This window comes from Streptopelia decaocto, assembly GCF_964273445.1.
Source record: "Streptopelia decaocto genome assembly, chromosome: 15".
NCBI lineage: Eukaryota > Metazoa > Chordata > Aves > Columbiformes > Columbidae > Streptopelia > Streptopelia decaocto.
The window spans coordinates 2,111,256-2,124,753 of record NC_138670.1 but is presented as its reverse complement, the minus strand read 5'-3'; the positions used below and the strand labels follow the sequence as shown (position 1 = coordinate 2,124,753).

The 13,498-nt window shown below is 41.8% G+C and overlaps 1 protein-coding gene across 1 annotated transcript in view; it reads right to left on the bottom strand.

Annotated features, from left to right (window-relative positions):
- Positions 1-4,492, bottom strand: part of TMEM132D (transmembrane protein 132D) — a gene marked incomplete at both ends in the record, with an annotated part of 200,627 nt that extends 196,135 nt beyond the window's left edge. Inside the window, one exon of the mRNA XM_082066324.1 lies at positions 4,414-4,492. Within this exon, the coding sequence (XP_081922450.1) occupies positions 4,414-4,492 (79 nt within the window). The remainder of the gene's footprint in view (positions 1-4,413) is intronic.
- Positions 4,493-13,498: the final 9,006 nt, after the last annotated feature.

Genomic DNA, 13,498 nt, shown 5'->3' with positions numbered 1-13,498 from the left:
CAGAGCCAGCCAGTCCTATGGAACTAATAAAAGAAAAGACAGAAGTAAAAAATGAGAGCATTACAGGGAAGTATTAGAAACCAAATCACATTAAGCCAGTATTGCAGCTGACAAATAAAACATGGGTCTAGCTGTAGAAATTTTTAGTTTAGTCTGAATTTATTATTTTTACTGAAATAAAAGAAATCAGAACGGGGGTTCTCCCAGAAGGTCACTGTGCCAGGAAACACAAGAAGAGCAAAAAAAGTGCAACTTAGTTTCCCCTTCCTTTGTATAATGTCTCGAAAGACTGTAAGTTCAGTGCAGCTGGGACAAAGTACAAAAACTTGGTTTGATGGAAACAGCTTGAACCTCAGGCTAGCAAGACTTCCTCTGTCTTCTGGGTTTGTAAGGAAACATTTTGGTTTTCTGCACATAGGCAAAGCTTACAATAAAAACTACTGACTACACCTGTACTTTATGCGCATCTAAGTATAAGATTCAAAGGAAATCAAGACATTCAAAAAATACTGTATTATGGATAATTCCAAATGAAACTGAGGCAATTTAAATCCAGATATTCAGCTACTTCTCTCCTCTAACATAACCAAAACTAAATGTTGGGGTGTTTGGTTTCTGAGAGATTTCCCCTCACACACACACTTTCCTATAATAGGAAGCTGGTATCACTGTAAATGCACTATCTGGTAATCCTACCTAATACACTTGCCAAGTCTCCACATTATAAAAACTGAAAGAAAAAGAAAATCAAACCAGCAGCTATGTGGCCTGAGATCTCATTAGAAAACAACTTGTGGGAAATTTCAGCTCAGGATGAATGAGAAGAACACAGAACGCTCAGCAGAACACAGGCAGAAGTCACTCAATCACAGAATCCCAGAATGTCAAGGACTGGAAGGGACCTGGAGAGCCCATCCAGTGCAGTCCCCCATGGAGCAGGAACACCCAGATGAGGTTACACAGGAAGGTGTCCAGGCGGGTTGGAATGTCTGCACAGAAGGAGACTCCACAACCCCCCTGGGCAGCCTGGGCCAGGCTCTGCCACCCTCACTGACAAGAAGTTTCTTCTCAAATTTAAGTGGAACCTCTTGTGTTCCAGTTTGAACCCATTACCCCTTGTCCTGTCACTGGTTGTCACCAGTGTTGCCTGGCTCCATCCTCATGACACTCACCCTTTAGATATCTGTAAACATTAATGAGTCCCCCCTCAGTCTCCTCTTGTCCAGCTCCAGAGCTCCAGCTCCCTCAGCCTTTCCTCACACGGGAGATGCTCCACTCCCTGCAGCATCTTTGTTGCCCTGCGCTGGACTCTCTCCAGCAGTTCCCTGTCCTGCTGGAACTGAGGGGCCACAACTGGACACAATATCCCAGGTGTGGTCTCCCCAGGGCAGAGCAGAGGGGCAGGAGAACCTCTCTGACCTACTGACCACCCCCTTCTAACCCCCCCCAGGTACCACTGGCTTCCCGGCCGCAAGGGCCCAGTGCTGGCTCACTTGGTACTGTCTACTTAGACCCAAAATTTGAAATTAATTAAATCAGGTTTTTTATCTGACAACAAACATTTATAATGTAAAAGACTCCTCAATCTTAGGTCTCGCAATATCCATCCTAAAATCATTTAGTGTCTTACAGAAGATGCTTAGTTCATTCTAGACTTACACCAAGCATGGAACCTGGTGTTCTAGTAAGGTATCAAAGTTTTTATTCTACTCCAATGAAGCTAATGAGAGGTTTTCCCCTCGTATTCTGCCTGTTGTATTAGTCTGTGTTTTCATGAATGTCAACTGGAGTCGGTTATTTTTTTAAATTATTATTTCTTAACACTTTTTTTCATAGTTGATACCAAATAGCAAAATGCCCAACTGCCAGAGCAAGAACTGGCTCCCTAGGACTGACTCAAGAAAACTCCTACTTGAAGACAAAGCTGTGAAATGCACCTGCCCCCATAACTACAGTTCCATAGCCTTACAAACCCTCTCTAACATAGATATGTACATGAACACATATATAATTGGACTGACAATATATTAAAATACATGGATTATATCATCTGTGACCAATTGTTCTGGGCTCATTATTGAAAACAACATTTCATTTCTCAGGCTGGAGCTATTTTCTGCATTTGTGAGGTAAAAGCAAAGCAAGACTGCAATAGTATTCTCAAGACTTCAACATTATTACCTGAAAGATTTGGAAACTGTGCAGTAAAAAGGTGTGTTGCCATGGTTCTGAGTAATCAGCAACAGACCTATACACAATAGGCAGCTGATTGCTGTTGCATGTCGAAAGATTTTTTATCTCTTTAAGAAAACTTTGTCATGTCATAAATGAGAGTTTTTCTATTAGCAACAGAAAGCCATAGAAGAAACATGCCCTGTAGTAGTAATCAAGTCTTATTATATTTTTGGTTTCCTCTCCTTATTCAGTGGGGGTGAAATGAACCTTCTACATTGCCAAGTTTCTACCATAAACCTCTGGAACACTCTGGTCTGTTCGGGGTGTACCAAGGCACAGTGGTACAGATGGAGTCTGATATCAAGTATGAAAACAGACAATTACATTAAAGATAGAGATCTGTATTATTAAATGCAAGGACTCCCAACAATCACGCAGTAGTATATTGGTTATCTGAAGTGCAAAATAAATAGCGGAGACAATGCCAGTAATTCTAATTGGATCTTGTGCATCTGGTTTCAAGACATATCAGATTTAAGGAGACTTCACAAGCACAATACCTGGAAAAAATCTCGCTCATCAGCTTTTATAGCATTTCTTTTCCACCTAAGAGATCTCCTTTCCAAGTCAAATTTTTCTCTCTCTGTTTACCTTTCCAAGAAGATATAAGTAACATTCAAGAATAAAATCATATATGAATGTTATAACTGCTGAGCCAGCAATAAAACAAACACTGCACTCTGTAGGACTGAAATACCACTTATACTCCAGTCTTGGAATAAGCTGCAATCTCAGTCAAACACTATATTAATGCAGTTTTAAGGCTGCAAACTGAAATACATCAAAAATAGGAGATTAAAAAGTTAATATTCTTCTTGCATTGTTAGCCTATCCAAAGTACTGATATTGCTTATAATAAAATACATAATTTACAAGCTAGCTGGGAAATGAAAAGCTACTGGTGTGCAGTGTGAATGAAGCAGCCTTTTGAAAAGACTCAGACTCCCAAGCCCTGCTGCTAGTGCATTTCCAATTGCAACTTTAAAACTGTACTTATGTAGGCACTGCATTTAGATAACGTTTGAGGAGACTTACAATTTTGTTCCTTTCCTTCTTAACCTGTTCTAAGAGGAAAAGGAGAAGTGAATTCAATACAAGGAACCACCGCAGCAATAAACAGCTGGGTATTTTGCCCTCTGTTAGTAAATTCAGTTCTGGACACAATGTCATTAGTAAAAATAACTGACTTAAGGAATAGCTGGAAGCATAAAAAAGTGGTGAGAGTAACTAGTATCTTTCTTAAATAGTGATGTTTATAAGCAGAACTCTTTATTAGTATGTTTGCAAAATCATAGATTAAATGCATATGCTATTATTCGTCTCTGAAGAGTAACTACATACGAATACTAATTTTGTTTTCCTCACAAAACTATAGCTGTTGATGCACAATGTCTTCTCAGGAGAAATGGGTATTTTTTCCTAATGTGCATTCCACAGGAATGCTTATAATCATGTAAATGAAGTATTACAAAAATGCATTCACCTGTTCGCTGGGGCCATCAATGAAAACTTTAAGTTCAAGGCAGGATTTAAATACACACAAAAATGTGTGCATTGCCTATATGCTGGTTTTCCAATTCTGACTACAAACAATGAGAAGATACCAGAGTGGTCTGAAGTCATGCTGTCAGGATATTCAAACTCTGTTCGGCATGCAGAACATCAGACACCTGGTTCAGGATCTCCCCACATTTGAGCATGCACATTATTTCTCTGTTCCAGTAAAGCATTGCCAGCCAGTCTGAGACACGATTTTTAATTTGAAAAATTACATAGAAGACAATTGTGGGGCAGCTAACACCAACAGCTTGTACCCCTGAAGACTTCAGATTTCCAGATAACAAACCCTTCGCACTCCAAAGCTGGTTGGATACCAGCTCAGCTCATCACCAGCATCTACTACATGATTAAAAGTACAATTGGCAGGTTACAAATGCCTCAGTAAATGGGTACTGTTTGTCACAGTCAAAATTCTCACCGCGTAAAAATTCTGCCATTCAGGATTTCCCATCACAGTATCTTTGGTTCTGACTAGCACATGACTCCCCCCAAGTCTTCCAGTCATGAATTGTGGGTATCAACATTCAAGGCATTACAGAGAGAAGGGACAGAGGCTCTGTATGCAAAATGAACAAGAAGCAAGATGCAGTGGAACAGACAGAGGAGACTGAGCCTTACCTTTGGAAAAAACTGCTGCCAGACTCAAGAGGAGAGGTGACAAGAGATGCCCCATATTGCTAATCCCAGAAGTGCACATCCTAGGGTTTGTGGAGAAGTTACAGCTCAGTTTCACACACTTTGTAATCAAAATAAAAATCGGTCAGCTGGAGAAGCTGCATTTTAAGAAAAGGTCATCTGGAGAGTGCACAAGGCATTTCCTTCGGAGAGAGGACTCACTTCTTTAGGTTTAACACTCCCCTTACCTCCCTCATCCTTCAAAACAAATGATGCTGTGAAAGAAAAACCCTCTCAATAAATAAATAGGAAACAGCTGTGGTTAAAATCTCGGTCCTGATCTCAGTCGCTCCACACAGGCAAGCAGCCCCCGGCCCACAACACCCGAGCCGGGGGGGCCGCGGGCTCCCGCCCGCCCGCGCTTCACCGCGCCAGTGCCCGCATCCCGCTGGAAAAGCACGTCCGCTCCGGGCGCCACCAAAGTTTTCCTTTAGGTGATGCTGCTCAGCCCAGCAATCATCCAGCCGCGGAGGCAGGGGCTTGGTGTTGCGCTCTCGCTCTCTGTTTTGTTTTTTTTTTTTTTAAGTTCTCAATTTCCTAATCGACTTGTTTGACTTTCTGCAAGAGAGGGAGGGGGCGAGAGCGGCTCCCTCCAGAAGGTCATTGCCAGCGATGTGCTCACTGCTCTCGGGGCCGGCGGACCTGCCGCCCCAGCGGCTGCTGCTCGGCTGGAGCCCGCACCGGGGCGCCGGCCCCGGCCCGGCCGCCCGGCCGCCTCCTCCGGCCCCGGCCCATCCTACGCGTGCCGCGGCTGCTGTTTACAGAGAGACAGAGATTGGAGCCGGGAGGTGTTGCGAAAAAAATAACAAAAAGAGGAGGGAAACAAATAAATAAATAAGCGCCCGACCCAAGCCCCGCCTCGCACCAGCCAGCCCGCCAGCCCCAATCCCTGGGCAGCGGGGCGCGGAGCGGGGCGGGGCTGCCTGGTCCCCCCAGGCCGCGGGGGAGGCGAGCGCCGGCGCTCCCGAAGCCTGGTGCCCGGCGGTGGCCCAGCCTGGGCACGGAGCGGCATCCGTGGCCGCGCCGGTACCGGGGGCCGCAGCTGCTCCCCCCGCACCCCGCTCAGCGGACGCACAGCCCGGCCGTGCCGCGCCCGGGGTTCCCGAAGCCGCCGCCGGCGGGACCGCGCAGCCGCCCGCTGCCCGCAGTGCCCGGGCCGGCCCCGGCGGGAGGGAGGCGGCCCCGGGGCCGGCACAAGCGTCGGTTCTCCCGGCACCCAAACAAAGCGCATCCCTCCGCTGCCGGGAGCGGGCGAGCACGCCGCCTTGGCCTGTGTACAGCGCTGCACGTGGGGAGGGCTGCGCTCCTTCCCGCGGCCGAATTCATCGTGTGTTCAGCTTTCCCTAAGACACTGAGACAGGGTCCAAACCAAGTGTGGTGCAGGCGAACAGGGAAACAATGCAAGACTCGGTTGTAAAATGCTTCATACATAGTGCAAGAACAACAGAAAAAGAATACCTACGTTTGGTCTAAAGAGTATTCAAGAATGCTGGGGAAAAATAACAGACCTCAGGTTTTCAATTCTGTCAATGCTAGAACCATTCAGCTCACCCAACCCTTTGGTCAAGCTTAATAATGAGATTTATATTATCCTTGGCCGATAGAATGTCAGCAAAATGCAATTGACCACAGCCCAGACTACAAAAACAAAGTGGCTACAAGAACTCATAGCCACTTTGTTCCTTCATGGAGAACATGTTTGGGAGCAATAAACCACTGTTTTTATATTAACATCCACAAAGCTGAAGCTTTAAAATGGGCCCATCAAAATAAGCTTTGAAAGTGTACACTTTGTTTGCTGACACTGAGAAATACGTGGACAGCCATGCAATGAGAAAAGGCTGTATTTTGTGTAATGTTGTGAATTCATTTTAGAAGAACACATCCGTTTTAGAAGTATTACCAACCCCAGAGATGCTCCCTAGACCTGAAATGCAGCATACTTTAGAACCAGCATTATATCTGAAACATTAATCAGAACATGCACTATCTGAAAGAAGATAAATTGTTATTGACATGATATATAGTATGTTATGGCCAAAAACTTACAATGTTGTCCAACATAGGAAAATGATAATAAAATACTCTCTATCCAAGATAAACCAATTGTCATGTGGAGGAGGAAGTCAATGCCCAGCTTCCTTCAGTAGTTAGGTGAAATTTGCCAGTGTACTGGTTAATCTCTATTCTGATGGATTAGGAAAAGGACAACTTCCCTATAGTTTACAAAAGGTGTGAAAAGTGCAAAAAAGAAAGCACTTTTCTCTCCAGATCGAAGTGTGGGGGGTTTTGTTACCAACTTTTCGTCAAGAAAAAAAACCAACCAAACAACAACTTTGAATCAAAAAACCCCCAACCAACCTAGATTCTCTTCCCTTTACAGTTTCTGACTCTATAGCCAGTACCTGGATTTTGCTTGTTGTTATTTTGTGCAACATTGGAGAAGTTCTGTACATACAGTTTTACTGCCATGCAGTCATTCGGGGGTAACTGGACCGAAAGAGACAACGGCAAAAACATATTAATACTTTGCAACACCATTGTTGAAACAGTTGACTTAGAAGCACTTACTTAATTTTCCAACAAAAATATGGACACTAGGCAACCTAGGATCCTTTATCCTGGTCCGAGATTTTGCTACTCACTGAACAGATTAATTTCCGAATTTGGTCTTGTGAAAGAAAGAAAAAAAGATACTCTAGGCTATTATTTGAATGCCAGGTTGGACAGGGCTGTAAGCAACCTGTTCTAGTGGAAGTGGTCCTGCCCATGGCAGGGGGTTTAGAACTAAATAATCTTTAAGGTCCCTTCCAACTCAAAACACTCTATGATTTTTTTTCCTTACTGTTTTTAGAAGTCACTCTGAAAGGTCACTAACTAAATATTAGATTTTATGCATCAATACCCTTTTCGCTCCAAAGCACTCCACAGACATTTTACTTTTAGTAGGTATGAATGGACGCAATGTTTTGTCAACATCCTCCTCCACTATCCTGTTATCCCTATGAGCCACCTTTGGGTCTCAAGCCTTCTCAAAGCCAATGCACTTACAAATAAACTGTTGCCTCCAGTCCCTTCAGGAACAATAAATTTATTCATTTCTTTCATGTGGCCTACACAGAAATAATCTTCCCTTTGCTTCCATGGATGTTCTGCTGAAGAGACAGCTGAAGGTTGGGCCATCTGCCACGTTTCACTTTGCAGTGGGTGTCCCAGTTTGCGTTTCCTCCTATGGGTGCAGGTGACAACACCACAACTGTACCAGCCCCAGCCTGGCCCTCTAGTTAGTCCATGAGACACCGCTCATGGAAAATCACATCAAGTCCTACTAGTCAGTAATGAGAAAACATCTTCCTGTTTTATTAGCAATATGTTATTTTGGCACGTATGCATAATCTTTTCTGGGCAATTAACACAACTAATTGTGAAGGAAGAACTTTAGGAAAACACGAGAGAGACTGAAGAGACCTGCATCCTCCCAACCTATGGCTCACTGTAAAGGCAGGAAACTGATTAATCTGCATCCAGCAAGTTAATGAGAAAATCCATCGTTACCCTGAGACTTCTTGTTTCATCTTCATTGTGATATATCAACTGATATATATAATCTGCTTTATGTAATTAAAATTGCTAATTGCTTTAATCAGTTTATCAATTCACTTTTTTTTGTTTGAGTTTTTTGTGGGTTTTGGATTTTGTTGGGTTTTTTGAGGCAGTAATGTGCCCTCATTGACTAGAAGTGCAAGTCTGAGAGAAGCCCTATTGACACAGCAGAGAACAGTGGACTAGAGAAAAGACTGTAGCCAGCTGGACCAGCAAAAGTGTCCCTCTGCCCAATACTCCCCACTTTAGATATAGATATATAGAGACATGGAAATACAGAATGTGTCCAGTGATCTGAAAACAAACAATTCATTTCAAAAGCCAATTGCATTCTAATAATTCTGTCTCAGTGCCCACAGACCTGGAATAGCAGGGCATATTATTGAGTCTTTTAAACTGAGCAGTTACACATTTTTCTCCAAAAAATATTTTTCACTTTAATCCATTAAACTCAGACAAATCCTGGCACTGCTGAAGTCAGTGCATACTTTACCATTGATTTTTAGAGAAAGAGATTTTTACTCGTGTTTTTCTTCCCTCACATTGCCTGAAGATTGCACAGAGGGTGTTGAAAAGGATTATCTGGGTTTGTTACTGCACAACATCCCAAATAAGGAGCAATTAGAATCATAGATTCAGAGATGAAAAGGAATCAGCATGATCAGTTTGACCTCCCAGCAATTTTATACCATTTAATGTGTTGTCTTCAAAACATTTAGTTGTCATGAAGCAGCAGGTGTACTGTGACTGCCATTCATAAGGCAAAGCATGAGCTGTTCTGCAGTTATTTTATGTTTCTGTCACTCATTTCTTCATCACATCTATCTGTGGTCTTTTCTCTCTGGGTAATGCAGAGTCTCTGGGGAAGGGATTTCTTTCTGTTCGTGTGTGCACCACGTCTGGGCCAGCTGAGTCACGCTCAGCAGCTGAAGTCTTTGTGATGCTCCCACATAAATAATATGAAAATCAGAATGAGATAATGGGACATGCTGCAAAGACCAAACTGAGTCACGCTCTTCAATTTCATTTTAATTTCTGGATCTTACTCTGACATTAACCAGCACTTAGATTTTTATTTCGGTGACAGCAGGATGAAGCATGAAATCTTTGTTAATTTGTTTAAAACTAATTATCATCTATTCACACACAACATAGGAAAATAAAAAATAAAACTCCTTGGTTTGCTTCTAATGCTTCTGTTGTATGAGAATAGCAGATACAGTTCAACATCTTCACCAGGCTGAAATAAAAATCTGTTTGACAGCTTGTAGTTCTACTGTCAATGGTAATACCCCTTGGAGTGCCTATCTCTTTAATGATCAAACGCTAACCTTAGTGGTGAATAGTATTCCTATCAGGCTACTTTATGTTGCTGGGCTTGCTGTCAGTTCACAATAGCTGAAAAAGTAGATGATGTCAGTCAGAGTTTTCACTCTCCTTCTCTTGCTTCCAATGAAAACTCAGAAAGAGCCTAGTTCAAAATGAGTTCTAAAAATGACAAAGGACCTTATCACAACACAGCGAGGCTGTTATCAGCCAAATCAGCAGCACTCCAATAGACGAAAAGTGTATCCAAGAGGACTTCTTTATTTGAATTAATGAACTAATATATTAACCTGCTTCATCTGATGGCAGGACTTTAAAAGATGCTTTGGCTGCAAGTTACTGTATTCACAGTACAATACAGTGCGGTGATTTACATGGACCAAATCTTGTAAGACACAGTGGCCAGCTCAAATAAAAGCTCAAAAAATAAACTAAACAGTATGTGTGCACATCAGGAAAACAATCACTGTAGGAAGAAATGTATTTATATAGCATAGAGAAAAATAATAGGTACAAACAAAATTCCTTCTTCCTGGCTGGGCTGAACTCAAGCCTCCATAGCAGGGAAATGCCATATATTAGTACCAGTGCTTGCCAAGTTACAACAGGCAAAGTGATCCAAATGGCTGGAATGTAAGTGTCAACATGCAACAATGTCCAGTCAGAAATCTGGAAACATTCTCAGTGTAATTATGAAACTAACAGTGGTTTTTAGGAGCAGATAACATGAAAGAACAGAACAGAGGATGTTACTGTGGCTGTTCTGAGATGTAACTAGAGACAAGTTGACATGATGCCTTACAAGCAAAGATGGCAAAGCCCATTTAAAAAGTACTATGGAGATGATGAAAACATTTCCCTGCAGGCACTGCCAGCTTCCTTTTTTCAATCTTTGTTTATATCAAATGAAAATGAATAGAGGAATAGGACAGATCAAAGGTCTGTGTAGCCTGCTATGCTGTCTCCCATAGTGGCCAAAAGCAGATGCATGGGGGAGAATGAAAGCATAAGGCCGCAATACAGAATAATTCCCTTGAATTCTCCCTCAGCCTTCGATATCTTCAGCAAAGGTGATCTCTATGCATTTAGAATCCTTCAACAGCTTTTCCTTTTAGAGGTGTCCTCTTGAGCACATGTTAGCTTTGGAAATAACGTCTCCATTCCCAAGGACAGGGTGTCCACAGCCTCAGCACAGCTCCCCCGCAGCACCGTCACCGCAGCCTGCCCACCCGCTCTGCACACAAACCTCCGCACCTTTGCCATGTGCGCGTGTCGCTTTGTTTTGAGAAGATACAGGACTCAGCTGTCAGCCCTGAGAAACCTACAGTGTTTTCAAGATGAACCAGAAAGAAAACCTCTGCTTTATAAAACTGTCCTTAGCTTTACCTAGACTGAATAGAAGATCTGCTAACTGGAACATAGCATGTGAGGTATAAAAATTATTTTCCATCTTACCTGCTGAATTCCATCCCAAGGTTTTTTCCATATTTAATTAATAAGTTACTACAGATAATGATCTGTAATCTACAGAGGCTTTTAAATTCATCATTTAGACCTTCAATTTTAGCAGAAAAAATACTGAAAATACAGCAATTTTATTAAATGAGATCAAACTTTCATGCTTAATCACCTGACATTTTTAGTATAAAGATCATTAAAATGTACTAATTATATTTTCATAAAACAATACTGTGAGTAGTGGGCAGATCTTCAGTGATTAGAAATTTCTTTTGAGAACCGGTTCATGTTCTGTGTCCAACATCTCTCAGAATCCAGGAGCCCAGCTCTGCAAAACTCTCCAGTACTGCATTTCTTAGTGCCACATCCTGCTTACTGTGAGTTAGATTTAAAATGTAGTTTCCAAAGATTCAGTGAAATATAGGTATAATAATTTATAGGCTGACTGTAGGTTAGTATGAAATACACAAGGAAACACAATAGTGCTCAAGAATTTGGAAGGAATGAGAAACCCAAATACACAAAGAATAGCAGCTCTCAATAGTTTGTCATCTTTCATAAACACATCTTTGTAAACACATATGGTGTCTAGTTGTGTGTATACATTAGACCTTGAAGCAGTTGCCTGTTTGGCAGTACGACTAAGTTGAGAGCAAAATAGGCTTGTTGCTATGACAAATCGACCAGGTTTTTCACCAGATCCTTGGTACTGATGGAGTGCTAGTGACCCCTGGTGCTGCAGTGATTCTCAGAGCCCTGATACAGCATCTAACCCTCATTACAGGAGGCGCAACACATTTTCTGCCCTAAATTAAACAAGAATTGGCATCTGCTGAAATGAATGGCAGGCAGCCCCACTTAGATTGAAATATCAGATGCAACTAGGGTGGGCGGGTTTTGCAGAAAGTCTTAAAGAATTTATAATGGCACTTACATTTAACATATTGTTGTGGTTAATCTTTAGCAAAGGTGTACCCTCTCCAAAGCGCCACTCATCACTAAAGGCCTAAAAGCCACTTCAATCAATGAAGTGACTACACATTGTTTCCTGAATTACAGTTCTTCAGATGTATTCAGTTTCACCAGTTCTCCAAGTTTCATAACTGTTATTTTTTGCACAGAAATTGCTTGATCAGCAATGTGGAATAAACAGGAGGTAGAAGAATTCGTGACATATATAATATACATACTTACTTTCAAGTCTTCCCTAAAGCAGGCAGATAATGCACACAGTTCAACTACAGCCACACACTGAAAATTTTCCTTTTCTTTTTACAAAACCCTCATTCTTATCACAGATGGGAGAGCATATGGTAGGAAGCCCTTGTAGTATATGGGAAACAGCTTCCACATTATAGTAGATTTCATATTGAAACTGCAGAGTCAATAAATGGGAGGAAGCAACCAAAGATATCTAGAATATTTTAACCTTCTCACTATAAACATTGGCTGTCCTTGCAGTCCAAGCTGCTGGAGAAGGAAATTGGGGAAGGGAAAACTACACTAGCTCCATGAACATGTGGCAAAACCAAGAAACAAACACATACAAACAGCAAAACAAAAACAAACAAAACTTTGAAAACAATATTCTGTTGAAAAGATACAAAATTAGATGCAAATTGGAAAGCTGAGGAACTAGAACCTGCAATGAATTTCCAGTAGCAAAACTAAAGGAATTTGTAAAAGGAGAGAATAAGATGGTTTAGGAGATTAACAAAAAGCTTGATTTTTTTAATGGCTTGATCCTAAACCTTAGTGAAGGGAGTTGCTGCCATTGGCTGCTGAGCAGCCTCCAGCCCCGCAGCGGCACAGCTAACCTGGCTGGCACCTTGGTTTGGTGAATAAAAGCTGCCCAGCAGCTCCAAGAGCTACTAAAACGCGTATGGGGGAAGTGAAGTTTGGTTTACTTTTCTGGTTTCTACTGGGAAAATGGAATGTAAACGTTTAAATCCACTGCCCTGAGTTGATAGTGCGCTCCAGCGCATGGTTGGAGACGCAGTCCCAGCACGGAGGCTGGTGCAGAGAGCACCTCAGTGGCTGAGGTCATTAACAACTGTTTTCTTCCTGAGGTTAATGAACAGAAGCAAACATCTTCTGTAGAATTAATGCTCCCAGGAAATGCCCTGTGTCATGATCATTACTATGATTTATGTTCAGTATAAATGCTTTGCATACAATTTATAGCGTTTTCTACCTCAGCATCTCAGAGTGGCTTACAAACATAACAGCGTTCTTATTTCTACAGCTTAAGACAATGGAAATTTTAAACAGAATGGGAAATGAAGTAGCACAACTAGATCACACTGTATTGTAGTACAGTTAGGAGCAAAACCCGCATTTTCTTAGCATCAAAAGACTTTATTTGGTCAGGAGAAATGCCAAAAAAAAAAAAAAAAGACAGCCACTGTTAATTGATCATTTTAAGAATAGTTATGTAATAGATCTCATCACTGAGTTTGTTTCCATGGATCTCCAAAAATAAGCAGGAATTAAAACAAATGTAATCTTTACCTCAAAATCACATAAATCTAGATGTAACACTGAATTACATAATTGGCAACAGGCAGCAAACATCTAGATCCAGCCTGAACAAGTCCAGAATAATTTTCCATGCCAATTAAAAATGGCATTGTCCTATGAA